Raw genomic sequence first — 25769 nt, 5'->3', positions numbered from 1 at the left:
GTTGCTGGGATTTGAACTCAGGACCTCTGGGAGAGCAGTCAGTGCTCTAACCACTGAGCCATCTCTCCAGCCCGTGAAGACTTTTTTTTTTTTTTTTTTGGAGCTGGGGACTGAACCCAGGGCCTTGCGCTTGCTAGGCAAGTGCTCTACCACTGAGCTAAATCTCCAACCCCACCACTGTGATTCTTAATCCCCTTGCCTTTGCCAAGTCTTTTACTTGCTGCGGCCCAGCCCTGCCGGCTCCCCGCTTTCACGAGTGAGTCACGTGACCTTCTCACACCACCTTTAGGTGGCACCATGTGGCTGTGGCTGTGAAGGGTCAGTCTGTCACTCTCATTGTGGACTGTAAGAAGCGAGTCACCCGGCCCCTTCCCCGAAGCGTGCATCCGGTGCTGGACACCCATGGGGTGGTGATCTTTGGTGCCCACGTCCTCGATGATGAAGTCTTTGAAGTAAGTACAACGACAGTCTGAGGAGGGTGATGCTGTCCCCACATCTCGTGGCTGTGCTTCTGGCTCCAGACCCCAACCTTCCTAGACTTAAGCCTTTGTTTTTCTCCCCAAGCTGTTTTGTTTTGTTTTTTTTTTAATTTCCATTTCTTACCTTCAGGGTTGACTTTCTCAGTGGACAGCAAGAGCCCCCACCCCCACCACAGATATAACTGACAGCTATTCAGTCATCCACATGTCACCTGTTCACCAATCCCTCTATTCCCTCAACAAATTTACTTGTTCGTCCACATGCCCCGCTATCCAGTCACCCACAGACAACCTCTCATGCGTGCCTTCACCCTAGGTCCACCTAGCATGTCTATTTGCCAGACACCCGCCGACCGACCGACCTTCGGATGCACGCACCGCCTTGCCTGTTCATCCTCTTGCCTGAGCATCTATCCAGGCAGCTCTCTCCTCGTACCCTTAGGTTTATATTGACGGACTCGCCTGTCCTCCACCTGTGCAACCCATGCCTCCTTCGAGCCATCATCCATCCATCCACCCATCCATTCATTTCTCTTGCACTTGAACCTCTATTGGCCCACCCACCTTCCCACCCCATCCATCTGTCCATCCATCCATCCATCCATCCATCCACCCAACACCCACATAGCCAGCTACTGTTGTCTGAATACCAGGCCTCATTGGTGAAGGGAAGCATGGCGCGTTTGTGTGAACTCCCTGCTATCCCGGGGAGTTGGCTTTGAGGCCAGCCAGTGTGTAAGCACCGTGTGTGGATGCGAGTGATTACCACTGAGCTTCGGAAGGAGCCGGATCCTTCACCTCCAGAGGTCACCCACGGGGCCCCCCACCATCGCTGATGCTGTAAGGCCAAGCATCCAAGGCTGTACCTGTCTCTAGAAGCCACCTGTGGAGAGGCCCATGTATGGCCACAGAGGCAGGGAGTGGAAGGCCTGCTTTCTAGATCTGGCCTGTCCCTCCGAGTGACCCTGGGCTCACCGCTGACTTTCTGAGATATGGGAGTCCTTCCAGATGGGATGGAAAGGTTCCTGTCCTCCTCACTGTCCTCCATTGCTACGGAGATCCCTGTAGGGACTCATCATGACCTTCTCCCATGACACACAAAGCTATTCATTCAGTCATCCACACGCCACCTGTTCACCACCGGATCTGTCCCTTCAGCCAGTTTCTCTGTTCTGCCACCACCCAGACACCTATTCACAGACACCCGCTCGCTGACCAACCTGTGGGTGCACGCACCCACCTGCTCGTCCGTGTGCTTGCCTGACCATCTACCCGGTCACCTCATCCTAGACCTTTCCCTCCACCTCTCCGAGCTCCCCCTTATCTCTCTGTCATTTTTTCCCTCATCTCCACAGGGTGATGTTCAGGAACTCCTCATTGTCCCGGGCGTCCAAGCTGCCTATCAGTCTTGTGGACAGAAGGACCTGGAATGCGAGAGAGAACAGAGGGACGGGCCTCAGACTCAGAAGCCTCACAGGGCCCAGAGATCTCCAAAGAAGGAGCCAGCCAGACTTCATAAGCCACAGAACCAGGAGCCCCAGCAGCAGGTGAGGGAGGCGGGCAGACAGAAACTGCAGCCCGCGGGGAGGACACTGGGCTTCTCCAGGGCAGTCCGGTCCTCGTTGCCCGTCCTGTTAGGCTGCAGCTGTACCTCCCCTGCCCCATCATGCCCTCCTCCCAGGCCTCAGTCATCAGCCTTTTTATTTTCATTTAAAAATAAAAAGGAGAAGAAGCAGCAGCAGCCCTGGCAGGAGCTGCGCGCCCTGCCTGTGTGGTGTCTTCTTCCTGTCTGCCTTGGGTTTTCCCTTCTCTTTCTTGAATTAAGAGATTGGGAGACAATAGTGGGGCAGGTGAGCCCCGAGGAGAAGGGGACAGGTGAATGGAGCTGAAGCGTGGTACCATGGGGGTACCATGGGGGTTGGAGAGGGTCGGGAGGGACTAGGGGTAGAGGGAATCTCAGGGAACAGAGTGTCTGTGGCTCACCAAGTGCCTCCGGGGTACAGTGGGAGGAGGGACTGAAGTCTGGGTTGGGGAGCCTGGGAGTTCGGGGTGACAGATGTGTTCTTGGGGCAGCCTGAAGACTGAAGGGTCAATCTCTTAATTGTGTCTACTTCCATCCACGTGGGAAAACCCATTTCCTTTTTTCTCTCCTCCCCTGCCCCCTCTCCCCCCCTTGCTGACACCTCTGCTCTGTTCACAACTCTCATTCTTCAACCCTACACACCTTTTCCAACCTTCGTACCATCTCCTTATGCCTCCCATCCTGTCTGTCCCCCTCCCTGCTCCCAGCCCACTGAGTCTCTCTACTATGACTACGAACCCCCCTATTACGATGTGATGACTACAGAGACATCCCCTGATTACCAGGTAACCTCCAGGGTCCCCTTCACCTCCCCTCTTTCTCCTCTCAGCGCCCTCTGTGTTAAGCCCCCGTCATACCCAGCTTCTGGGACAGATACTAGACTGTGGAAGTTCACTTGCTCACTGCCTCCCCCCCCCTCCCCCATTTCTCCACTGCAGCGTCCTCAGAGCTCCAACCACAGGGCTCCCCCTCCCCCTAGGGGGCGTCGGACCCCTCCCCGAAAGTATAACCCTCCTGCCAAGAGGTCAGCAGCCAGGCAGGCGCCCCCCTCACCAGCCCAGAGGCCCTCTCCAGCTGGAGGCTCTGGCAAAGCCCTCGGCCAGCCTCCCCCCTCCCGACACCCAGCTTCCTCCACTGCCAGGGCTCCTCCCAGGACCAGAGGCAGCGGTTATCGGCAGGTAGAACGGGCATCCAGATCTCTGCCCCCAACTTATAGACACTGTCTTCCTCAAAGGGGCTGCAAGATCTGAGATCTCCCCCAACCCCCATCCCAGATCCTGCCTGTGATGAGGATAGGTTGCAGCTTTGCCTTTTTCCCTGCTACTCTCTCACCTCCCTCCCCACTCCTTTCCACCTTCCCTTGGGGCTAGTACCCCACCCCAGGTGAAGAGGAAGGAGTCCTGGAGTCCAGCCTCTTGCCATCCCTTGAAGAGGTAACTTCACCCCTAGCCTCATCCCAGCCAAGCCCCCCTACCCACACAGCATCTTGACAGGCCATGCCTCCCTGGCCGGAGGGCTCTTTATATACCTACTTAAGACATTTCCGGTCACTCTAGACCTCTACCCGCTTGTCTAAGTATGGCCGATTCTTCTGGAGTCATGGCGTCCTTGTTGCATTTTGACTCTAAGGTAGATTCTCCATGTTGGTGTTAAGTTAGCTCCTCCCTGTGCCACAGCAACATTCTCGGGTCCCTTTTCTGTCCAGCACTCTCACTTTCTTCTCTCTGTCTTTGGTGGTGGACTCCTCATCTGTCAGTATGTCTATGGACTGTCCTGTGTCCAGCCCTCCGGCCATCCCTCTTGTTCTCCACAGTTCCCTCCAACCATGCCCATTTCCAAACATCTACTTTGTGCTCAGTAGTCATTCTGTTTCCATTCAATCCCTCCCCTTTGATCCCTTGGGGGAGAAAACCACAGTCCCAGAGGCCCTTAGAATCCTTTGGGCTAGACGTTATCAAACCCCGGGGCCCAGAGGACATCTGTTCTCAGAGCTAATGCCTCCATCTATCGTCCCTCCCTCCCGGTCCTTGGGAAGGAGCAGACAGATCTCCAGGTCCCCCCAACAGCTGACAGTTTCCAGGCAGAGGAATATGGGGAGGGAGGCACAGAGCCCCCAGCAGGGTTCTACGATTACACCTATGGCTATGGGGATGATTATCGTGAGGAGACGGAGCTTGGCCCTGCCCTCTCTGCGGAGACAGATCACACAGGAGCCGTAAGTGGAAGCAGCTCCTGGTCCATCCTTTGCCATCAGGAGGCGCTACGTGGATTGCTTCCTGTTTGATCCTTGTTGGCTGTGAGCTACTTCCTGTTTGATCCTTGTTGGCTGTGAGCTATTTCCTGTTTGATCCTTGTTGGCTGTGAGCTACTTCCTGTTTGATCCTTGTTGGCTGTGAGCTACTTCCTGTTTGGTCCTTGTTGACTGTGAGCTACTTCCTGTTGGTTTGTCACATTCCCTTCACATGAGATGTCTGTTGCTTGAGAAGATCACTTTCTACTCTCTCTCTTTTCCCACGTCTTACCCCGTGGCTCCCTGTAGATCCTCTCTCTGTGGCAACTGGACTTTTTTTCAACCCTACCACACTTCCTTTCTTTTTTGGCCACTCCTTATTTAAATCAAGATGGATGTTATGAACCTGTTTGTCAGTAAACAGCTGCCTTGTGTCCGGCGCCCATCTGTCTCACTCATCTCTTGCTCAAAACAACTTTGTGTCCATGGTGATGCCAGAGTTCCTAGCTTCCCGTTTGACATTTTCCAACCTTTGTGGCCACATCTGGTCTGTGTCTCTCTGTCTTCTGAAGCCTTCATGTCCCTTTTGGTGACTGGGTGAGGCTGAACTAAAGGACTTTGTGTTCTGATCTTCTTGATGTCTTGTGTCAGTTTTCTTTAGCAATAAGCCACTCATGGGTACCTCGGATTATCAGAATTAGAAGGATATCCATTGTGGACATAGATATTTATCTTTGTGTCCTCGCCTTGATGTCGGTGTTTTTCCTGGACCCTGCCTTTCATCGTCTTAATTCTCTTTGCAAGAGTCACTCCTTGTTTGTTTTTCTGGATTTCTTTTCTCTCTTGGTCACGGTAGCCATGTTGTTTTTTTGAAGGTCCACTTCCTGGATCCTTTTTTTTTCTCTGCTGCTTCCTATCTCTCTAAGCACTTCCTGTTTGTTCACTATGTTTTCTAGCCATCTTGGCCATGTTTCATTTTTCTTGGCTCTGGCATATGTCTTGCTTCCAAGTGGGTGTCCCTTTGTTTGTCTCCTCAGTGATTTTCCCAGGTCTTCAAACACCCTTGGCTGTTGAACTGTTTCCCATTGGCTCTGCTCTGTCCTTCCCCTGCCTTGCTGTTACGGCTGTCCCCTTGCTGCTGCTGCTGCCTAACGCTGTGCCCTGCCCATCCCTTATGGCCACCCTTGCTGTCGCTTTGTGCTGCTTTCTGAATGTTTGGGGTTGAACTGGGGTTTGGGAACTGATCATGCCTAACTGGCCAAGGTAGGGGTGGAGGGGAGGATTCTGAAGGTCTTCGTTGAGGGGAGCTGGAGTGGTAGCAAATGACCTTCATTCTCTCTGTCTGGCCTAGAGCTCAAGAGTGAGAATTGGGGTAGAAGAGTGGGTAGGGGAGACTGGTCAACTTAAGGGGAGGGGGTTAAGGGAGGAGAAGGGAGGCACATAACTCTCGCTGGGAAGGGAGCTAGGGGATTATGGGAGTTACTTCTAAGGTTTAGGTAACTGACCTCAAGAGCTGTATTTTTCAAAAATCCAGTTGGGAAGCTTGAATTTGGGGTATCAGTGACAACAGCTTTCTAAATCTCCTTTATGTGTGTGTTTCACCTACACACATGCACGCATAGGTATATGTTTATATATATATATATATATATATATATATATATATATGTACACCACATGCATACTTGATGCCTATGGCGGTCAGATGATCAGGGTGTTGGATCCTCTAGAATTGGAGTTACAGATGGTGTAAGCCACCACGTGGGAACAAGCCTGGGCCCTTTGCAAGAACAAGTGCTCTTAAGTGCTAAGCCATCTTTCCAGCCCCTCTGGTCACTTTTAACTTGTAAACCCCTTACATTAGATACACTTCTATACATCAGGGCACACACACTCTGATTTTCTGGAGATAAACCCATGGCTTTTAAAATCAGATTCTCATCCGGTTCCCTGCCTCACACCCAAGAAATAAACCTACCCAGTACATGACAAGTGGGGTAAGGATGGAGAAGTAGCTAAGAATTCCTGGGGTCAGAAGGAGCCTTTGGTAGCAGGGTGGGGGCCCCATAAGAGGAATGCTGACGTTTGGAATCCCTAAAGGGGTGAGGCTCTCAGGGCGGCAGCATATGCTCGCTTTGGTGGAGCAGGGACCAGGGCTTAGAGTTTGGAGGTAGTGGGCAGGCAGTCCTGTGAGGAAGGACGGGCGTTGGGGTGGGGCAGTCCTGGTGTCCTGGCTGCTCATGGGCCCCACTGGGGGTTACATGTGTGTCTCCCTCAGGTTGCCCACGGACCCCGGGGGCTAAAGGGAGAGAAGGGAGAGCCTGCAGTGCTGGAGCCTGTAAGTCACACCGCTCACAGATCCCAGGGAGGTGGACAGGAGGAGGAAATAATGGGGTAGGTGCTGGCCCCGTGGCCTCTAACTTTGGATGTCGGACTCCACAGGGTATGTTTGTAGAGGGACCTCCAGGCCCAGAAGGCCCAGCGGTGAGTAGATTCTGTGAGCCCTTTCTATGGTTAGAGACGTTTCCTGCAGGCACTTTTGTGGCTTGCCTAGGTACATCCAGGTCTGCGCTTAAAGAGCCCTTCCGAACCCAAGCTCCAGATTCCCACACCTATGCTGTAGAAACCGCAGCCACGTACGTGCCCCGCCTCCTGTCTCACGTGCGCATCTGACTTCCCTTCTTTTGTCCCTCAGGGGTTAGCTGGACCCCCTGGCATCCAGGGGAACCCAGGCCCAGTTGGAGACCCTGGCGAGAGGGTGAGTGAGTGCTTTGGGGGGTTGGGTAGCCTCAGAGGAGCCACTTGTATCCCTGGGGTAATTGATAAGGGCAATCCCTTATCAATCGGCTAACTAGAGACTTGATTGTGTTCCCCATAGCCTCCTCCATCTTTCTCCACAGGGTAGAGCATTCAGCAGGGATCTAGAGATGTCTATGTTGGGAAGGATCTCAAAATGATGTCACATCCCTAACATGCTCTGGTTCCCGCTTATTCTTATTCTTTCTCACGCAGGGCCCCCCTGGCCGGGCAGGGCTCCCTGGATCAGACGGACCTCCTGGTCCTCCTGGTACATCTCTGATGCTCCCAGTGAGTTATCTTCTGGGCTTTGAAATGGGCTCGGGGTAAGGGGCGGAGAAGAACTAGCAGAGAAGGCTGTGGAGGGAAAGCTGGGCACCACAGTGCATACCCGAAGTCTCAGCGCGTGGACCGTGGCCACGGGAGGAGCTGGAGCGGTGGATCTTTTGGGGTTGGGAAGAGTACAGTCTCTTTAGACCCGGGACCAAACATGGGTCCTCTAAGACAAGGCCGAAAGATCTCACGTTTCAGGGGATGAAGAACCAGAGGAAGGTCTGGAAGAGGCTACACTGGGGAGAAGGGTGGGAGGAAGTGAGAGTCTAGAAGCCTCTGAGGCCCATCCGGAGCCAGGGCACACCTGAGACGCTGCGTGGCATCTCTGGCTCGGAGGGCACTTGGGTTTTCTGGAGGGGGAGTTTGAATCTTCTGTTGTCCCTCAGTTCCGGTTTGGCAGCAGTGGTGGTGACAAGGGCCCCGTGGTGGCAGCCCAGGAGGCCCAGGCCCAGGCAATTCTGCAGCAGGCACGGGTGAGCGGGGGCAGGGGGCAGGGGTGCGGTCCTGGTAGAGGGAGGTATGTGGTGGAAAGGGAAGATGCTTGCTTAGGAAGGGCTCCGTGAAGACTGGTGTGGAAAGAGGGTGGGTTTCTTAGGCTGAGGGGAGATGGGGGAGAGTGAAGCTCACAGGGTGAAGATTAGAGAGAGGACGGGCAGACCTGGGTTGTGCTGGGGTTCTCTCACATGGCCTCCTCTTGCCCCTTCTGTCTCTCCCGCTCTTCTAGCTGGCCCTCCGTGGGCCCCCTGGCCCCATGGGATACACGGGCCGTCCTGGACCGTTGGTGAGTGACTTGGATGTTAAAGTGGTGTCCCTATTTGTGTGCACAGATGTAGCTAGTTCTGTAAAAGGACCAGGTGGGAAGTTGTCTTGCTTCTTTGGTGGGGAGACATGGCGGGGGCTGAGATCCTGTTGGCTGTGTCCCTCCATGAGGCCATCTTCTCTCTCATAGGGTCAGCCTGGGAGCCCTGGCTTGAAGGGAGAATCTGGAGACCTGGGCCCACAGGTGACAACCCCCACATCTAGTGTTCAGCCTAGTGTTCCTCCTCTGTGCCCGTTAACCATTCCTGTCTCTCCCCTCACTAGGGCCCCAGAGGACCTCAGGGCCTCACAGGTCCTCCTGGCAAGGCTGGGCGAAGGGTGAGTCCGCCGGAGATGGAGCTGGGAAGAGAGGGGACTGTCATGTCCCTTCTTGCTCTCACGCTTGCTTTGCACCCCCAGGGCCGAGCAGGTGCCGATGGAGCCCGTGGGATGCCTGGAGAACCTGGCGTGAAGGTAACTTCCTGTGACGCCTAGATCTGCCTAGCCTGCCCCACCAGGGCTCGCCAGTTTCTCATGGGACACAGTCCCTCCTCATTCAGGACAGAGTAGGAAGGGATGGGGCAGGACTGGACCCTCGGTTTGATTTTCCCTCTTCTTCCTAGGGTGACCGAGGCTTTGACGGACTGCCTGGGCTACCTGGCGAAAAGGGACAAAGGGTGAGTGTGAAGGGAGCCGGCTGTAGTTATGGGGACAGAGGCTAGGAGCTCAGGGAAGGGATCGGTATTCGCCCCCACGAGGGACCTGAGGTCCCCTTTCACTGTTCCCTCGTTTCCAGGGTGACACAGGTGCTCAGGGCCTTCCTGGGCCTCCCGGTGAGGACGGAGAGAGGGTAAGTGCCTTCGTCAAGGTGGGGACTGGACTCAGGAGAAGTCTAGAAGGCCAGGTTGGTTCATTCAGTGTGCCTTCCTTCTCCAGGGTGACGATGGAGAGATCGGGCCCCGCGGGCTGCCTGGAGAGTCGGTGAGTGTCTGGGATGCTCCGGGAGGCCACAGGGAGCAATGGGCATAAAAGGGGACACATTTCCCTGTCGCCTGCTGATGTTGTCCCTGTCATCTCTGAATGCAGGGACCTAGAGGACTCCTTGGCCCTAAAGGCCCTCCTGGTATTCCTGGGCCCCCGGTAAGTGAACCCCGGCTTCCAGCCTCGACCTCACCCCTGATCTCTCCAACCCCCCATCCTTCTTGATATTTTCTTTCTTCCTCCCCTGTCTATGAGTGTTTCCACTCCTGGGCTCCACCTATTTCTGCTCTAGCTCCCCCCAAGAAGCACTTGGTGGCTCGTACGGTGCAGTGCACCAGGGCTCTGGCTGTAGTCAAACACAACAAGAATTCTCAAGGAAAACAAAACAAGCCCTCAAACCCTCAGACCCACACCCTGCAGGGCCGCGCTGGCCATGCCAGTCTGGGTTTGAGATGAATGCACGGTCTGATCGGGCGTCTGCTGTCCACCCTGTGGGATGACCAGGCTTCCCAGAAACCACAGTGCTCCTGGCCTGGCCCCAGCTTCCAGCCTGCTTACCCTGTCTTGTGTTTCAGGGAGTCCGAGGCATGGATGGTCCCCATGGCCCCAAAGGGAGCTTGGTGAGTGATTGTCATAGAGAACCCGCCCCTTCCCCCTGCAGGTCCCTACCCAGTGATTGGCATAGAGAACCCGCCCCTCCCCTTACAGGTCCCTACCCAGTGATTGGCATAGAGAACCTGCCCCTTTCCCCCTGCAGGTCCCTACCCAGTCTTGTTGGCTGCCATTATGAACCCCTTCCTGTTTGTTTCCTGCCCTGTCCTCTTGATCACCCTTGAGGCTTTCCATCTTCTCTGTTTTGTCACCATCTTCCGACCCCAGCCTGACCCCTGCCTGGGCCTGGTCTGGCCCTCTCTGGCTGTTTGTTTCTAGGGACCTCAAGGAGAGCCAGGGCCTCCCGGACAACAGGGCACTCCTGGAACTCAGGTGAGTGGTCCTGCCTACCCATCTTCCCAAACTTAGTGATGCCATGTAAGCCTTGCACAGGTCACAGTCTGGGTGGGGACAGGGCATCAGGCCCTCCTGCTCTTACTGAGGACTTAGAGAACGGCTCAGCCTTGAGGCTCCCATGACTTCTCTTTCTCCACATGCAGGGCCTCCCCGGACCTCAGGGTGCCATTGGACCTCATGGAGAGAAGGTGGGCGACTGACTCTCAGGGCATCAGGGTCTAGGGGTGGGCGAGGAGCGCGTCCCTCTCCCCTGGGACTTAAGCCGTGGAGAACTAATTCTTCTAGTGAGCATGCCCTTCCTCCTGCAGGGCCCTCGTGGGAAACCAGGCCTCCCTGGCATGCCGGGATCAGATGGACTCCCGGTGAGTGGTCCTTACCTCTCTTCTCCCCAGCATGCATCTGCAAGCTCCATCAGCGGCCATTGTTTATCCAGTGTGTACCTTTTGCTGGAAGGTGGCTGGAAGGTCACTCAGGGCAGCTGGAAGGTCACTTAGGATGGCTATGAGGTCACTCGGAGTGTGAGCTGTAAAGTCACTCATGGGGACCGCCATGAGGTCGCTCAGGGCGGCTGTAAGGTCACTCAGGATGAGGTCACTCCTGGGGCTGCCGAGGGTCTTGCTGTGTTGGCTGACAGGCAATTTTGACTGCAGAGACTCCTGGGAAGTTGACAAGGCCCAGCAGTCCCATTCTCCCATTCTCTGCCTCCTCCTTGCAGGGCCACCCAGGGAAGGAAGGACCCCCTGGAACCAAAGGGAACCAGGTGAGACCTGCATACTTATTTCCCCTCTGAGGGTGTCTTCTGACTGGGGAGGGGGTGCTGAAGTCCTTGGGATTCCCCCGAGTCCTGTGACCTCCAACACCCAGTGTGGTCTCTGGGCTTCCATTTCTCCCTCCGCTGAGGCCCTCATGGCGACATCTCGAGGCCCTTCCTGAGTCCCTCTTTCTTCCTGCAGGGCCCCTCCGGACCTCAGGGTCCTTTAGGATACCCAGGCCCTCGAGGCGTCAAGGTAACTTGTCTACCGGGGAAGAAGATAGGGGAGCTCAGTATGCTAACCCAGCCGGTCTCTCGATCTACCTATACCCTCCCTCAATTGTAGGGCGTGGATGGAATTCGGGGCCTGAAGGGCCACAAGGGTGAAAAGGTAAGCTGTGTGCACTTGGCTTCTCTACCTGCCCTCCTCTCCCTCAGTGCTCCCCCTGCCCTCCTCTCCCTCAGTGCTCCCCCTGCCCTCCTCTCCCTCAGTGCTCCTCCTGCCCTCCTCTCCCTCAGTGCTCCCCTGCCCTTCTCTCCCTCAGTGCTCCCCCTGCCCTCCTCTCCCTCAGTGCTCCCCATGCCCTCCTCTCCCTCAGTGCTCCCCATGTCCTCCCCTCCTCTCCCTCTCAATGCTCCTCATGGCCTCCCTCTCCCCTGTCCCCAGTGCTCCCCCTGCTCCCCTGCCCCCCTCCTCTCCCTCAGTGCCCCCCTGCCCTCCTCTCCCTCAGTGCTCCCCCTGCCCTCCTCTCCCTCAGTGCTCCCCATGCCCTCCTCTCCCTCAGTGCTCCCCCTGCCCTCCTCTCCCTCAGTGCTCCCCCTGCCCTCCTCTCCCTCAGTGCTCCCCCTGCCCTCCTCTCCCTCAGTGCCCCCCCTGCCCTCCGCTTCCTCAGTTCTCCTCCTGCCCTCCTCCCCCTCAGTGCTCCCCCTGCCCTTCTCTCCCTTAGTGCTCCCCATGCCCTCCTCTCCCTCAGTGCTCCCCCTGCCCTCCTCCCCTCAGTCTCCCCTGCCCTCCTCTCCCTCTCTGCCCTCCTCTCCCTCAGTGCTCCCCCTGTCCTCCTCTCCCTGCTCCCCCATGTCCCTCCCCCCCCAGTGCCCCCTGCCCTCCTCTCCCTCAGTGCTCCCCCTGCCCTCCTCTCCCTCAGTGCTCCCCTGCCTTCCTCCCCCTCGGGGCTCCCCCCCCCCTCCTCCCCCTCTTTGTCCCCCTTCCCCTCTCCTTCCCCCGTCCTCCCCCTCCCCTTCCCCCCTCCGGTGCCCCCTCCCCCCCCTCAGTGCTCCCCCCCCCTCCTCTCCCTCAGTGCTCCCCCATGCCCTCCTCCCCCCCTCCCCATGTCCTCCCCTCCCCCAGTGCTCCCCTGCCCTCCCTCCCCCAGTGCTCCCCCTGCCCTCCTCTCCCTCACTGTGCCCCCTGCGCCCCCCTCTCCCTCAGTGCTCCCCATGCCCCCCCTGCCCTCCTCTCCCTCAGTGCTCCCCCTCCCCTCCTCTCCCTCAGTGCTCCCCATGCCCTCCTCTCCCTCAGTGCTCCCCATGCCCTCCTCTCCCTCAGTGCTCCCCATGCCCTCCTCTCCCTCAGTGCTCCCCATGCCCTCCTCCCCTCAGCCCCTCTGCCCCCTCCTCCCTCAGTGCCCCCTGCCCCTCTCTCCCCCCAGTGCTCCCCCTGCCCTCCCTCCCTCAGTGCTCCCCTGCCCTCCTCTCCCTCAGTGCTCCCCAGTATGCCCCCTCCTCTCCCTCCCCCTCCCATCTCCCCCTGCTCCCCCTCTCCCTTCAGTGCTCCCCCTGCCCTCCTCTCCCCTCAGTGCTCCCCCCTCCTCTCCCCCTCAGTGCTCCCCTCCTCTCTCCCTCAGTGCTCCCCTCTGCCTCCCTCCCCTCAGTGCTCCCCCCTGCCCTCCTCTCCCTCAGTGCTCCCCTGCCCTTCTCTCCCCCCCAGTGCTCTCCTGCCCTCCTCTCCCCTCAGTGCCCCCTGCCTTCCTCTCCCCAGTGCTCCCCCCCCTCCTCTCTCCCTCAGTGCTCCCCCTGCCCTCCTCTCCCTCAGTGCTGCCCTCCCCTCCCTCAGTGCTCCCCCTCCCCTCCTCTCCCTCAGTGCTCCCCCTGCCCTCCTCTCCCTCAGTGCTCCCCCTGCCCTCCTCTCCCTCAGTGCTCCCCCTGCCCTCCTCTCCCTCAGTGCTCCCTCTGCCCTCCTCTCCCTCAGTGCTCCTCCTGCCCTCCTCTCCCTCAGTGCTCCCCTGCCTTCCTCTCCCTCAGTGCTCCCCCTGCCCTCCTCTCCCCCCCCTGCCCTCCTCTCCCTTAGTGCTCCCCTGCCCTCTCAACTTCGAAATCCACCCCTTACCCATGTCCCCTGACCCTCCCTCTCCCCCCTTTACCTTCTGTGGTGCCGCTCACCTCTGTCTTTCCCAGGGTGAGGACGGCTTTCCTGGGTTCAAAGGTGACATAGGTGTGAAAGGAGACAGGGTGAGTAGACATCTGTCTATCTGTCCCCACCTGACTCTCCAGCTCCTGTCCTCCCCCTCCACTGCCCTGCCCCCTTTAGAGCTGGGCCCCAGGGAGATGCAGCCACAGCCGGCCACACTGGTCCCTCCAGTCACTGTGTTTGCCGTCCTGCCGTGTCTTCTCAGACACCCACCAATCCCAGCCAGCCTTGCTGGTGCCTGCCTCTCCTGAGGGCCTAGACCTGTCCCCGACACTCACCGCCCCACTTTCTCCCAGGGCGAGGTCGGAGTCCCTGGTTCCAGGGGAGAAGATGGCCCCGAAGGGCCGAAAGGGCGCACTGGACCTACCGGAGACCCCGGGCCCACGGGGCTCATGGGCGAGAAGGTGATGGCGTGAAGCAGATGGGGAGGGTGCCTTGGTCACTGGGGCAGGTTGGACATGGGGTGCCAACTAGAAGTTGGTGGCGCCTTCAAGGATAACTGTGAGTTAACTGTGCCTCTCTGTGCACGGTATCTGCTGGGTGCCAGCCACTTAGGTGGGCGCATGGGGAGGCAAGAAAAATTATTAGTATGGTAGGCACAGGGAGGACATGGGGTGCGAGCTGGGGTGAGAACGTGGGGAGGGGAATTGAGGAAGAAGAGGGGGCGTGGCCCTGTCCTGTCAGTGCCACGGGTAGCCCCATGACAGTCAGCTTCCTAGATGAAGCTTGCGGGGGGGTCATTAGGATGGCTATGAACCCCGATGAAGGGCAGAGCCTGGGTTATGAGATGCAGAACCTTGTTCCCTACGACTCTGCGTCCTCCTGGGCACGATGGAGCACTAGGAGGGGAGTGTCTCGGAGAGGAGCTGGGCTGGTGCTCCCCCTCAGGGAGGGGAGAGGCCTGTGAGAGAGGTCTGGCTGGGTAGTACAGCAGTGGGTGCCGGGGGGGAGGTGGACCTGGAGATGGGGCAGGAGTGACTGGGGAGACAGGAGCTGAGGTGCAGAGATGGACTTGGGGGACGCTTGGGGGGCTTCTGTGGGGAGTATTGCTGCTAGATGCCTGTGGATCCCGTCTTTCCTAATTACATTCTGTCCTTCCACAGGGCAAGCTAGGTGTTCCTGGTCTGCCTGGCTACCCCGGACGCCAGGGTCCCAAGGTGCTGTGATGCCTCATTTCTGTCCCTTCTCCTTGCCCCTTCCTTGACCTCTGACCCCAGGAGTCCCATGCCAGTGGGGTTCCCTAGAGAGGTCTTAGCTGACTGACTCCACTGTGTGGGGGAAATAGAGGCCTGTGGGGTGGTAGGGCTCTTCCCCAGGCAACCTGATCGCTGGCACGGCCCAGGCAGCACCATTGTTGCTCTGACAGCCTTTCTTCACCCACGTTGGCCTTTCCTAGGCGCCTGACCCCTGACCTCCTCTTTTTCCATTCTCTTCAGGGATCTCTGGGTTTTCCTGGTTTTCCTGGAGCCAGTGGAGAGAAGGGAGCTCGGGTAAGAGCGGGGAGGATGCATATCCGGGAGGAGCTGGAGGGGGCTGGAGGGGCCACTGTGGGAGTCTTGCCTTACATAATGCCTGCTTGACTTTTTTCTCACCAGGGCCTGTCTGGGAAATCAGGACCTCGGGGAGAACGGGGCCCCACGGTGAGTGCTGTGGGCAGACACCCATTACAAAGTGGCTCAAGGTCAAAGAGGTGGGCTGGGCAGCAGCTCAGTTGGTAAGAGCACTGCAGTGTGCACAAGGCCTGGGTTCAATCCCAGCACTGCTGTGTGCACAAGGCCTGGGTTCAGTCCCAGCACTGCAGGGTACACAAGGCCTGGGTTCAGTCCCAGCACTGCTGTGTGCACAAGGCCTGGGTTCAGTCCCAGCACTGCAGTGTGTACAAGTCATGGGTTCAATCCCAGCACTGCACTATTTATCCAAGCTCTGGGTTCAATCCCAGCACTGCACTGTTTGTCCAAGCTCTGGGTTCAATCCCAGCACTGCACTGTGTGTCCAAGCCATGGGTTCAATCCCAGCACTGCACTGTGTGTCCAAGCCATGGGTTCAATCCCAGCACTGCAGTGTGCACAAGGGTTCAATCCCAGCTCTGCACTGTGTGTCCAAGCCATGGGTTCAGTCCCAGCTCTGCCTCCATTGAGTGTGGCAGGCTCAGGCAGAAGCAAGAAGATCAGATGTTCAAGGCTACCTCAGCAACACTGTGAACTCCTCAAGACTCAAGGATTTTCTAACATCCCCCTTCTGTCTACCTAGGGTCCAAGGGGTCAGCGGGGACCTCGAGGTGCCACTGGGAAGTCTGGAGCTAAGGTGAGTGGACTTTGCAAGGCTGTGTCTGTCTCCTGATGCTGAGCCTCCACAGCCTTCCACACTCCCTCTTCCTCTGGGATGCCTGATAAACACGTCTCACTCCCTGACTTCTCTTCCTCACAGGGAACATCAGGCGGGGATGGTCCTCACGGGCCGCCCGGAGAGAGGGTGAGTGTGGCTTAAGTGCTCTCCCTGTTCTCCGTGTTCCCTGGGGAAGAAGTGTGTGCTCCTCTATCCAGAGCCTGCCCCCCACTCATCCCTTCTCTGTCTCTAGGGTCTTCCTGGACCGCAAGGCCCCAATGGATTTCCTGGCCCCAAAGGCCCTCCGGTAAGGTGACCCAAGGTGGCCCGCATCGCTTCCTTCTCCCTCATTCTTCTTCCGCATCAAGAGTCCCTCTGACCCCAAACCTTCCTTCCAGGGCCCCGCAGGGAAAGACGGGCTGCCGGGACACCCAGGCCAGAGAGGAGAAGTGGTGAGTGATTCCAGGGGTGTGGGGTGAGGAGGGGCTTGGGTCCTGCTGAGCCAGCTGCCCTGGTGCTGGGCTTCCTCTTGTCACCCACCCCTGTCCTGTCTGGCTGTCCCCTCAGGGATTCCAAGGGAAGACCGGCCCCCCAGGCCCGCCCGGAGTGGTGGGACCTCAGGTATGTTTCCCCGCAGGGGAGAATGCACCCCAGACTGGAGTTAGGCCCCCCTCCACCAGTAACTCAGCTCTGACTGTTTGCCTGGGCAGAGACCCCACATTTTAGCTCTTTCCTGGGTCTCTGTCTGTCTGTCTGTCTGTCTGTCTCTCTCTCTCTCTCTTCTCTCTCTCTCTCTCTGAGAAGTTTCCTGGCTGTGACACAAGGTGGCGAGGTCACTCCACACTGGGGAGTAAGCCCCAGTGGCAGCCAGGAGAGCATCAACAATTTTGGCTTTTGGGCAAGACTAAGGGGCCCTAGATTGGCACGTTGCGGGATGCAGAGTTGGGGGGAGGGTGTCTCAGGGCAGACGGAACTGAGTTCAGACTGTACACTTCCCAGGGAGCAGCTGGGGAAAGCGGCCCCATGGGGGAGAGAGGTCACCCTGGCCCCCCAGGACCTCCTGGAGAGCAAGGGCTGCCCGGAACTGCTGGAAAAGATGGGACCAAGGTCAGTGAGAGGCTGGCAGGGAGGAGTCGGGGGTGGGCTGCACAGGGTGGGCCAGCGTGGCTCGGGGGGCCAGGGTCTCTGCTCTAATTATGGCTTATCACCCTTTCATTTCAGGGTGACCCCGGGCCCCCCGGGGCCCCAGGGAAGGATGGCCCCGCTGGTCTGAGAGGCTTCCCAGGAGAGCGAGGCCTCCCGGGCACTGCTGTGAGTGTAACCCCGAAAGCCTATGGATACAGCTCACTATCGGATCCCCTTGATATGACACCCCGCTTTCTCTACCGATCTCCCCAAAGCCCACACTTCCCTTGTCTTCTGGGGGCCCATGCCTGTGAAGTCTCACTCACCCCTTGTTCCTAGGGCGGACCCGGCTTGAAGGGAAATGAAGGCCCAGCTGGCCCTCCTGGCCCTGCAGTAAGTCTGGGGCTCCTGAGAGGCAGGCACTGGGCGGGAACCAGGAAAGGGGATGTGCAGGAGGATTCCGGGCAGGTTGTGGCAGGGGCCGTGGGCCTAGGCATGAGGACATTCGGGGTGAGTCGGGCTCCATTCGACTTCCTGTTGTCCTGAGATCTATGGTCAGGGGTCCCGGGGTCCCCTGCCGGGAGGGTCTGAGTCCATCTCTCCCTCAGGGCTCTCCTGGCGAGCGAGGTGCAGCAGGATCAGGGGGCCCCATTGGTCCCCCTGGACGTCCAGGCCCACAGGGTCCCCCTGGGGCAGCAGGAGAGAAAGGCGTGCCGGTGAGCCTGGGAGCTGTGAGCTAAGGGGTGGTGGCTCCCGAGGTGTTCTGTGGTAGGGGGGACTTGAAGGCTGCATCCCAGCCATAACCCCTCCCATTGCCTTGTGCAGGGTGAGAAAGGCCCTATTGGTCCCACGGGTCGTGACGGGGTGCAGGGCCCTGTGGGGCTTCCTGGTCCCGCAGGACCCCCAGGCGTGGCAGGAGAGGATGGAGACAAGGTGAGGGGACCCGAACCCACAGATGTGTCCGGTGCTGACCTCCTGACCTCTGTCTAATTTGCATATCTCCTAACTCATCTACCTCATTACCTTCCCCTGCAGGGTGAGGTGGGCGACCCTGGGCAGAAGGGAACCAAAGGAAACAAGGGTGAGCATGTAAGTGTCTATGACCCTGACCCTTGATCTCCCGGCCTTTAACCTCCCCCTCCCTTGTGCTCACTGCCCTGCCCCACCCCCACCCACAGGCATTTCTGACTTCTCTTTTCTTCCTAGGGCCCTCCTGGCCCTCCTGGTCCCATTGGTCCTGTGGGGCAGCCTGGAGCTGCGGTGAGTGTCTCTGGGTTTCCACAGAGCCCCAGCCCTGCGGGTTTATAGCTGGAGGATGGCCAACCCCTGACCTACCACTGCACCCTTGTCCCTGCTCCAGGGAGCCGACGGCGAGCCCGGAGCCCGCGGACCCCAGGGACACTTTGGAGCCAAAGGTGACGAAGGAACAAGAGGGTTCAATGGGCCCCCTGGACCCATCGGCCTACAGGTGAGCAGGGCTGGGTACAGGGCCTGAGAGGTGGAGCTCAGGGTGAGCCTATGAGGGGGGAACAGAGGACCAGCCGTGGCTGCAGGGAGAGGGACAAGGGCTGATCACCTGGGTCTCTGCTTCCTGTTCCTGCCCAGGGCCTGCCAGGACCTTTTGGGGAAAAGGGAGAAACAGGAGACGTGGGGCCTATGGTGAGTGTGACCCTCTCCTGCCCAAGCCCCCGGCCACCCAGTCATTCCCCAGCTTGCCGTTCCACTGCAGACCTCACCAGACCTCACCGTCTGCCCATCTCTGCTCGCCCACCCTGCTCACCCTTAGCCCCTCCTCTCCCTTCCTTCCCCGTCCTGATGCATTCGTGCCCCACCCATACAGGGACCCCCTGGCCCCCCAGGACCTCGAGGCCCCGCTGGACCCAATGGTGCTGATGTGAGTCAATGCATCCTCTTCCCTACCTGCTGTGCTCTCAGCCAGGCCTCCGCACCCCCGAATAATGGCTCTTTTTCCTCTTCCAGGGCCCACAAGGTCCCCCTGGAGGTGTCGGAAACTTGGGTCCCCCTGGAGAGAAGGTAACTAGAGAGGGGTGAAGGTTCCAGTCTTGAAGGGGTGAGGGTTAGATTTCTGCCTGTTCTTGGCTGAGATGTGGGACCGTCAGGATTCAGGAGGAAACTCGGACACTCATCTGTTTGTAGGGTGAACCCGGGGAGTCGGGGTCTCCAGGAGTCCAGGGTGAGCCGGGCGTCAAGGTAAGTGACAACTCTGAGGCCTTGCTCTCTAACCCCATTGTCCTTCTCTGTCTCGTTCTGGGATCTCTCCTTGCTGATGGAGCCAAGCCACCATTTCCTCCAAGGGAGGAGGGGCCAGGACTCCCTCTTGGCCTGACTCTGACTGTCCCTTTGTCATTAAGTGACTGAGGGGTGGCTGAGGCTGCCTGGAGAGTGGGGACCAGCTCTTTGACGTCAAGACCCCTCCACTCGCTCTGCAGGGTCCACGTGGAGAGCGTGGTGAGAAAGGAGAGTCTGGGCAGGCAGGGGAGGCTGGACCACCAGGGCCCAAAGGCCCTACAGGCGATGACGGCCCCAAGGGGAACCCTGTGAGTTTGGGGGCTAAAGGGGGAGCTCTGGGAATGGGAGACCCTGGAGTACTGGGGTATGTGGGCATCGGCACTGTAGGACATGGGGGCCCAAGGATGGGGTGATGGCTGGGAGAGAGGTTTTGGAAGTGTGGTCTCCTGGGGCAGAGTGCGGAGGGAAGTGAGGGATGAGGCAGGGAAGAGGGGTGCAGGAGATCCTCTTCCAAGTGTGAGGAGGAGAGTGTGCGAGTGTGCGTGGGCCCTTAGGGAGCTGGGGTGCTGACTTTGTTCTCCCTCTGCATTAGGGTCCCGTTGGCTTTCCTGGGGACCCTGGCCCCCCCGGAGAAGCTGGCCCAAGGGTAAGTCTTATCCAGGGAGGGGGAGAGGTTAAGATGGTGGTGCTTCGTCGGTCGGCCTCTGTGTGGTAGGTGGGCCTGGGTCTGGAGGAGCCAGGGCTCGGCAGGGTGACTCTGCAGGTGACAGGAGCGGATCCTGGCTGAGATGTTTGCCTCGCTGGGGACCCTCCTCTGACTTTGTCTCACCCTTCAGGGCCAGGATGGTGCTAAGGGAAGCCAAGGCGAGGATGGCGAGCCGGGACAGCCTGTGAGTGAGCAGCAGCCCCTCTTCCCCTGTACCTGCTCCCGGAGGTCTCTTGACTGAGGCCTACTCACTCTCTTCATGCCTTCCCTCCCTAGGGATCCCCCGGCCCCACCGGGGAGAACGGGCCCCCTGGACCTCTTGGAAAGCGGGTAGGTTGATCCAGCTGCCCGTCCGAGGGTTGGGTGGGCAGAGGTGAGGCAGGGGATGGCAGGGAGCTGCTGGTGTCTGGTTATCTTTGGCTGGGGTGTGGTATACGTAGCCGGCCATCTTTGCTGTGGTTGGCACCTTGGGTGTTTTTGTCCCCGGGCTTTGATCTGGGTTAACTTACTATCAAGGTGGACTCAGGATGCGGGGCCCAAGCTCTTAGTTTGCGGAGCAAGCAGTGGGATGGGGGAAAGTGGCCCAGTGCCTCGTCACCACAGGCAGCGAGGTTCTGTTTAAACAGTGGGTGTGTTCGCTCCTGTCCTCACCATCTGTCAATGGTCCTCTGTGTGTGTGTCCATATGTGTGCATGTTTGTGTGTGCATAAGTATGTGTGTGTGTGTATGCATGTTTGTGTGTGCGCATAAGTATGTGTGTGTATGTGTATGCATGTTTGTGTGTGTACATGTGTGTGCATGTTTGTGTGTGCATAAGCATGTGCATGTGTATGCATGCTTATGTGTGTGTGTGTTTGTGTGTGCGCATAAGTGTGTGTGTGTGTATGATGTTTGTGTGTGCACATAAGTGTGTGTGTATGTGTATGCATGTTTGTATGTGTACATGTGTGCATGTTTGTGTGTGCATAAGCATGTGCATGTGTGTGCATGCTTGTGTGTGCACATGTGTGTACCTAAGTGTGTGTATGCATGTTTGTGTGTATGCATGCACATGCGTGTGCAAGGATGGGAGGGGGCTGAGTTGAGTTGGGCTGGCTACCATCTTATCACCCCCTCCCTCCCCTCTCTTCTTCAGGGACCCGCTGGCACTCCTGGTCCGGAGGGACGACAAGGAGAGAAGGGAGCCAAGGTGACGGAGAGGCCACCCTGGGTGCTGGGACTTAGCCCACATCCTCCTCCCCAGATGTCTTCCCGATGCCCACCTCTTCCATGTTGAGCCCTCTGCCCATGCTTCTGAGCCCCAAACTTTCCACCTTATACCCCCTCTGCCTTTGAGGACAAGTTCTTTCTGTGTGTTTCAGGGGGACCCTGGTGCTGTGGGGGCCCCAGGAAAGACAGGCCCTGTGGGCCCTGCAGGCCCAGCAGGGAAGCCTGGCCCCGATGGTCTTCGAGGGCTCCCTGGCTCAGTGGTGAGTCGCAGTGTGAAGGATCTGGGAGGAGGGTGCCGGCCATGGGCGGTGTGTAATGTAGCGACAATCCTCACGACCCCGGGGTGTTCTTTCTAACCTATAGGGTCAGCAAGGCCGCCCTGGAGCCACAGGCCAGGCTGGGCCCCCAGGTCCTGTGGTAAGCGACTGGCTATGTGGGTGGGTGGGTCCCCCGGACTGGCTAGAGTGAGGGAGGGAATAGAAGGTGAACTTGGATCCACCTCTGAGGAGAGTGACTTCCTGTCTCCCCACAGGGACCCCCAGGGCTTCCTGGCCTCCGGGGTGATGCTGGCGCCAAGGGGGAGAAGGTAAGAGAAGATACGGGGTCACACGCCTCAGCCCCAGATCCCACGGGGATGCCCAGTGCCCACTTTTCTGCTCTGGGCCTCCAGTGCCCAGACCTTGGGTTCTTACTCATGGGACCATTCCCGGCTGACGCTTCCTCCAGAGCCCGTGTCTGTCTCCTTTCTTCTTGCCCTACTTCATCTGAGTACATTCTTCTAGCATCCCTGTGGCCGCTTTCCCCTTATCCAGGGTCATCCAGGCCTCATTGGACTGATTGGGCCGACCGGAGAGCAAGGCGAGAAGGGTGACCGTGGCCTTCCTGGCCCTCAGGGCTCACCTGGACAAAAGGGAGAGACGGTGGGTGCAGGATGGACGTGGCTCAGAGATGTCCGGGGTGGGGTGGGGATAGGAACTGTCCTGTGGAGTGGGGAATTGAGGGACCCAGCCTCTCCCTGTGCTGTTCTAGGGTATCCCAGGAGCATCTGGTCCTATCGGTCCTGGAGGGCCTCCTGGCCTGCCTGTAAGTACGCCACCTTCTCCTCCTGATCCCGTAAGCTCACTGCGGATGCTCCGTCCAGTCCTGTGTGTCCTCAGTTCTCTCTTCCCTACGTCTCTGTGCTGCTCCCGCACTCGACTTCGTCCTGTACCCTGTGCTGAGCTGACCTCTTCTGTTCACTTACAGGGACCGTCCGGCCCCAAAGGAGCTAAAGGAGCCACAGTGAGTGACCTATTAGCCTTCACTTAGGCCCTCCCAGAGCTGGCCCTAACCCTGTCTCCTCAGGGCAACCCCACACACTCCTGTCTCAGTGGGGGTCCCTCATTTCTGCCAAGAGACCAGTTTGACCCTTTGTGACTTCGAGCCTATGCTTGACTCCTGACTTTATTAATTCCTTTGTTAGGGCCCCGCTGGACCCAAAGGAGAGAAAGGTGTTCAGGGCCCTCCAGGACACCCGGTGAGTGAGGAGCGGCAACCAACCGGGCTCTGGCTGTAAGCACTCCATTGGGCCTACCCTTTACTCTGACAGGGACCTCACTGTACCCTCTCTGTCCCCACCCAGGGTCCCCCAGGCGAGGTGATCCAGCCACTGCCCATCCAGATGCCCAAGAAGACCCGGCGCTCTGTGGACGGAAGCAAACTGATGCAGGATGAGGAGGCCACACCCACTGGCGGTGCCCCGGGCAGTCCTGCAGGACTGGAGGAGATCTTTCGGTTCACTGGACTCTCTGCGGGAGGAGATCGAACAGATGAGGAGGCCGACAGGGACCCAGGACAGCCCTGCCCGCACCTGCCAGGACTTGAAGCTGTGCCACCCGGAGCTTCCCGATGGTCAGCACCAGCCTCAGGCCGGGGCACTGCAAAGTGGCGGCTGGGAGTTGGGATCTTAGTGAAGGTGCTGGGGTTCAGTGAAGGGCTTCAGCGTCCTAGCAGCTGACAGGACTCCCAGAATACACACACACACACACACACACACACACACACACACACACACACATTCACACACACACACACACACACACACACACACACACACTCACACACACACACACACCCACACACACACTCACACTCATATACTCTCACACACACTCAAATATACTCACACACAAACACAAACACTCCAGGAGATAGGAAGAGCGCTATGGCCTCTGTGAATTCACACACACACACACACACACACACACACACACACACACACACACTCACAGCGTGTGCACGTGCACCTGAATCCTCGGAGCAGCGCAGACTCAGTACTGGTGATGCAGGTACCAGGCACAGGCTGGGGAGGGCTGCAAGGGGCTAATGTCTGAGGTAGGGTGGAGCCGTGAGTAGGAAAGCACTGGGGGACTGGGCTGTGGTTCCGGGGCGCTGAGGCAGAGCAAGGGAAGGAAGTCTGTAAATGGAGGAGTATTGGGAGCGTGAGACCTCTGTGACCTTGACCTCCATGTTCCCCCTACAGGAGAGTACTGGGTTGACCCCAACCAGGGCTGTGCCCGGGACGCCTTCCGGGTGTTCTGCAACTTTACAGCAGGAGGGGAGACTTGTGTCACACCCAGGGATGACGTCACACAGGTGCGAGCTGTTGGCCCGCAGTCTGCCCATCCTTGTCCATCCTGTCCCTGTGACCTTTGCTGCTTCCCTTGTCCCAAGACCGCAGTTTGCCGGTCCTGACCCCGCCATTGCCACCATTGTCTCTTGTTTCTCCCCAGTTCTCCTACGTGGACTCTGAAGGCTCCCCAGTGGGCGTGGTCCAGCTCACCTTCCTGCGGCTGCTCAGCGTCTCTGCCCACCAGGATGTGTCCTACCCTTGCTCTGGGGTATCCCAGGACGGTCCCCTGAAACTCCGAGGGGCCAATGAGGATGAACTGAGCCCTGAGACCAGCCCTTACGTCAAGGAGTTCAGAGATGGCTGTCAGGTGGGGACCAGGAGTGCCGGGTGGGTGGCAGGTCCCAGAGTTGGGCTACAGGAAGATAGGGAGCCGCTTTCAACAGGGTGCCCAGGAACCAGCAGGCAGGAGTACAACTTCCCAGGGCCAGATGCTCGTGTGGGGAGGGAACTTAAAGGGCTAAGGAGGAGGCTTCGAAAAATGGCAGTCAAGCTTGTGTGGGCTTGTGTGTGTACACACACACTTGCCTTATGCCGAGTTATACAGGCTCCGGCAACTGGACATTCAGGTGCCCAGGAGAGGCACACGGAGGTTACAAACACACGCCTCTGAGAGCAGGTACACACTGATAAACTTACGTCCAGAATCATCCACATACGGTCAAGATCCTCAGAGGAGAGTCGAGCCTGGGGCTGAGGTCAGGGGGCCATGCAGGGAGGCTTCACCGTGCTCACACATCTTCCTTTCCTGTCCCCCACTCCGTGAAGACCCAGCAAGGCCGGACGGTGTTAGAGGTGCGCACGCCTGTGCTGGAGCAGCTGCCCGTGCTGGATGCTTCCTTCTCAGACCTGGGGGCCCCTACAAGACGGGGAGGGGTGCTTCTGGGGCCTGTCTGCTTCATGGGCTAGGCCTGTCTCTGACCCTGTCGACCAAAACCAGGTCCACCTGGAGTCACACGGTGTGGATTCCATGCCACCTCTCCTAAGGATCCCTCCTTGTCTAGGGGGCCTTGGGTCAGGGCACCTCAAGCCTCAAGTCAGGGGCAGCACCCAGGTGTGGGGTGAGCAGGGCGGGGGGTGCCAGGACAGCCCAGGGGAAGGGCGGTACCTGGGCCTCCAGCTCTCCCACTTATGACCCATTAGAGAGCTGAGACCTTTATTTAAAACACTTCCCTGTCACCCCAAACACGTGGGAGAGAAAGGACACTGTGTATTTTGTATTTAAAAAAAATAATTATAGTAATTATTTAAAGAGTGGAAGAACAAAGTAACAAAGAAGATAAAAAGAGAAAACGCCCAAAATCCCAGCAGATATTGGGGACAGGTGCTGCAAGGGTGGGCCCGCACCACATCCTCCCTCAGGGTTTCCTTAGTGCCTGTGTGGGTGTGGCTTCCTGGGATGAACCTCTCCTCTGCTTCCACCTGGGGCACTAAGAATGCTGGAACACACGGTCTCCCCTGCCTCAGGACTCCCTCTTGCCCCGTGGTGTAAGCTCCATGACACATCTGTCCCCTGAGAGTAATCTCTTGCTACTTAAGACCAGGCCGCTCCCCGAGGGGAGACCAGACCAGAGGGCTGTGCACGACCTGCCTCTGGCAGGTTGTTGAGATACAGATGTTCTTCCCCGTGGCTCTGAGCCACTGTCCTGGCCACACCTCCTCTCACCTTCCCTGATCCTGGAAAGAAAGCTGTTGTCTAGCCTATGGCTAGAAGGGACTCCCAGGACCTCTCCAGCCCTGTGCCCACGTCCCTCCTGACTGACGGTTAAACAATGTGATTGTCTTCTCCTGGGTGTGTGCTGGTATTTTGTGTTATTATTTCAGGCTCCTCCAGGCTTCATACAGAGCTCCTGTCCCCCAAAAGGCTGGCTTCACCCTACACACTTTTCCAGCAGGTGCCAGGGTCTAAGCAGCCCAGGTGGCAAGAACAGACCCCCCAAATGGGTGCCCCAGGGACATCATGCACAGGGCTCTGATCCAGTACAGGGCTGCTGCCACTGGGGCTGGCGGTGTGAGCTTTGCCTCCTCCATGTTTCAAATACAGCTGCCCTCAGGTCTTCAAGGTTAGAAGGCTCTGATTGGTTCAGTCTCAACTCTACTGACTTCTGAGACTTCACTTCT

General features: G+C 58.2%; 2 protein-coding genes and 1 pseudogene across 2 annotated transcripts in view; 1 reads left to right on the top strand and 2 right to left on the bottom strand.

Moving 5' to 3' along the window:
• The window catches only part of Col11a2 (collagen type XI alpha 2 chain), a 29261-nt gene extending 3824 nt beyond the window's left edge, over positions 1–25437 (top strand). Inside the window, 64 exon segments of the mRNA XM_032889051.1 lie at positions 290–452; positions 1835–2026; positions 2769–2846; positions 3432–3494; positions 4097–4276; positions 6570–6629; positions 6734–6775; positions 6987–7049; positions 7304–7378; positions 7807–7893; positions 8145–8201; positions 8370–8423; positions 8504–8557; positions 8639–8692; positions 8842–8895; positions 9015–9068; positions 9155–9199; positions 9305–9358; positions 9775–9819; positions 10130–10183; positions 10351–10395; positions 10516–10569; positions 10923–10967; positions 11161–11214; positions 11305–11349; positions 13353–13406; positions 13662–13769; positions 14469–14522; positions 14802–14855; positions 14961–15005; positions 15616–15669; positions 15793–15837; positions 15944–15997; positions 16089–16142; positions 16258–16311; positions 16690–16797; positions 16912–17001; positions 17155–17208; positions 17424–17531; positions 17641–17748; positions 17851–17904; positions 18022–18075; positions 18176–18283; positions 18421–18474; positions 18656–18709; positions 18796–18849; positions 18973–19026; positions 19266–19373; positions 19658–19711; positions 19902–19955; positions 20048–20101; positions 20907–20960; positions 21133–21240; positions 21344–21397; positions 21513–21566; positions 21793–21900; positions 22010–22063; positions 22226–22261; positions 22443–22496; positions 22602–22748; positions 22750–22870; positions 23502–23614; positions 23752–23958; positions 24417–25437. Of these exon segments, the coding sequence (XP_032744942.1) occupies positions 290–452; positions 1835–2026; positions 2769–2846; positions 3432–3494; positions 4097–4276; positions 6570–6629; positions 6734–6775; positions 6987–7049; positions 7304–7378; positions 7807–7893; positions 8145–8201; positions 8370–8423; positions 8504–8557; positions 8639–8692; positions 8842–8895; positions 9015–9068; positions 9155–9199; positions 9305–9358; positions 9775–9819; positions 10130–10183; positions 10351–10395; positions 10516–10569; positions 10923–10967; positions 11161–11214; positions 11305–11349; positions 13353–13406; positions 13662–13769; positions 14469–14522; positions 14802–14855; positions 14961–15005; positions 15616–15669; positions 15793–15837; positions 15944–15997; positions 16089–16142; positions 16258–16311; positions 16690–16797; positions 16912–17001; positions 17155–17208; positions 17424–17531; positions 17641–17748; positions 17851–17904; positions 18022–18075; positions 18176–18283; positions 18421–18474; positions 18656–18709; positions 18796–18849; positions 18973–19026; positions 19266–19373; positions 19658–19711; positions 19902–19955; positions 20048–20101; positions 20907–20960; positions 21133–21240; positions 21344–21397; positions 21513–21566; positions 21793–21900; positions 22010–22063; positions 22226–22261; positions 22443–22496; positions 22602–22748; positions 22750–22870; positions 23502–23614; positions 23752–23958; positions 24417–24557 (4768 nt within the window). The 3' untranslated portion in view covers positions 24558–25437.
• The window catches only part of LOC116887415, a 496132-nt pseudogene that overhangs the window by 88247 nt on the left and 382116 nt on the right, over positions 1–25769 (bottom strand).
• LOC116887417 (RT1 class I histocompatibility antigen, AA alpha chain-like) overlaps positions 1–25769 on the bottom strand; it is a 431868-nt gene that overhangs the window by 38404 nt on the left and 367695 nt on the right. The window lies entirely within an intron of this gene.

The sequence above is a fragment of the Rattus rattus genome, chromosome 18 (assembly GCF_011064425.1).
Source record: "Rattus rattus isolate New Zealand chromosome 18, Rrattus_CSIRO_v1, whole genome shotgun sequence".
Lineage (NCBI taxonomy): Eukaryota > Metazoa > Chordata > Mammalia > Rodentia > Muridae > Rattus > Rattus rattus.
This window is presented reverse-complemented; position numbering and strand designations above follow the sequence as displayed.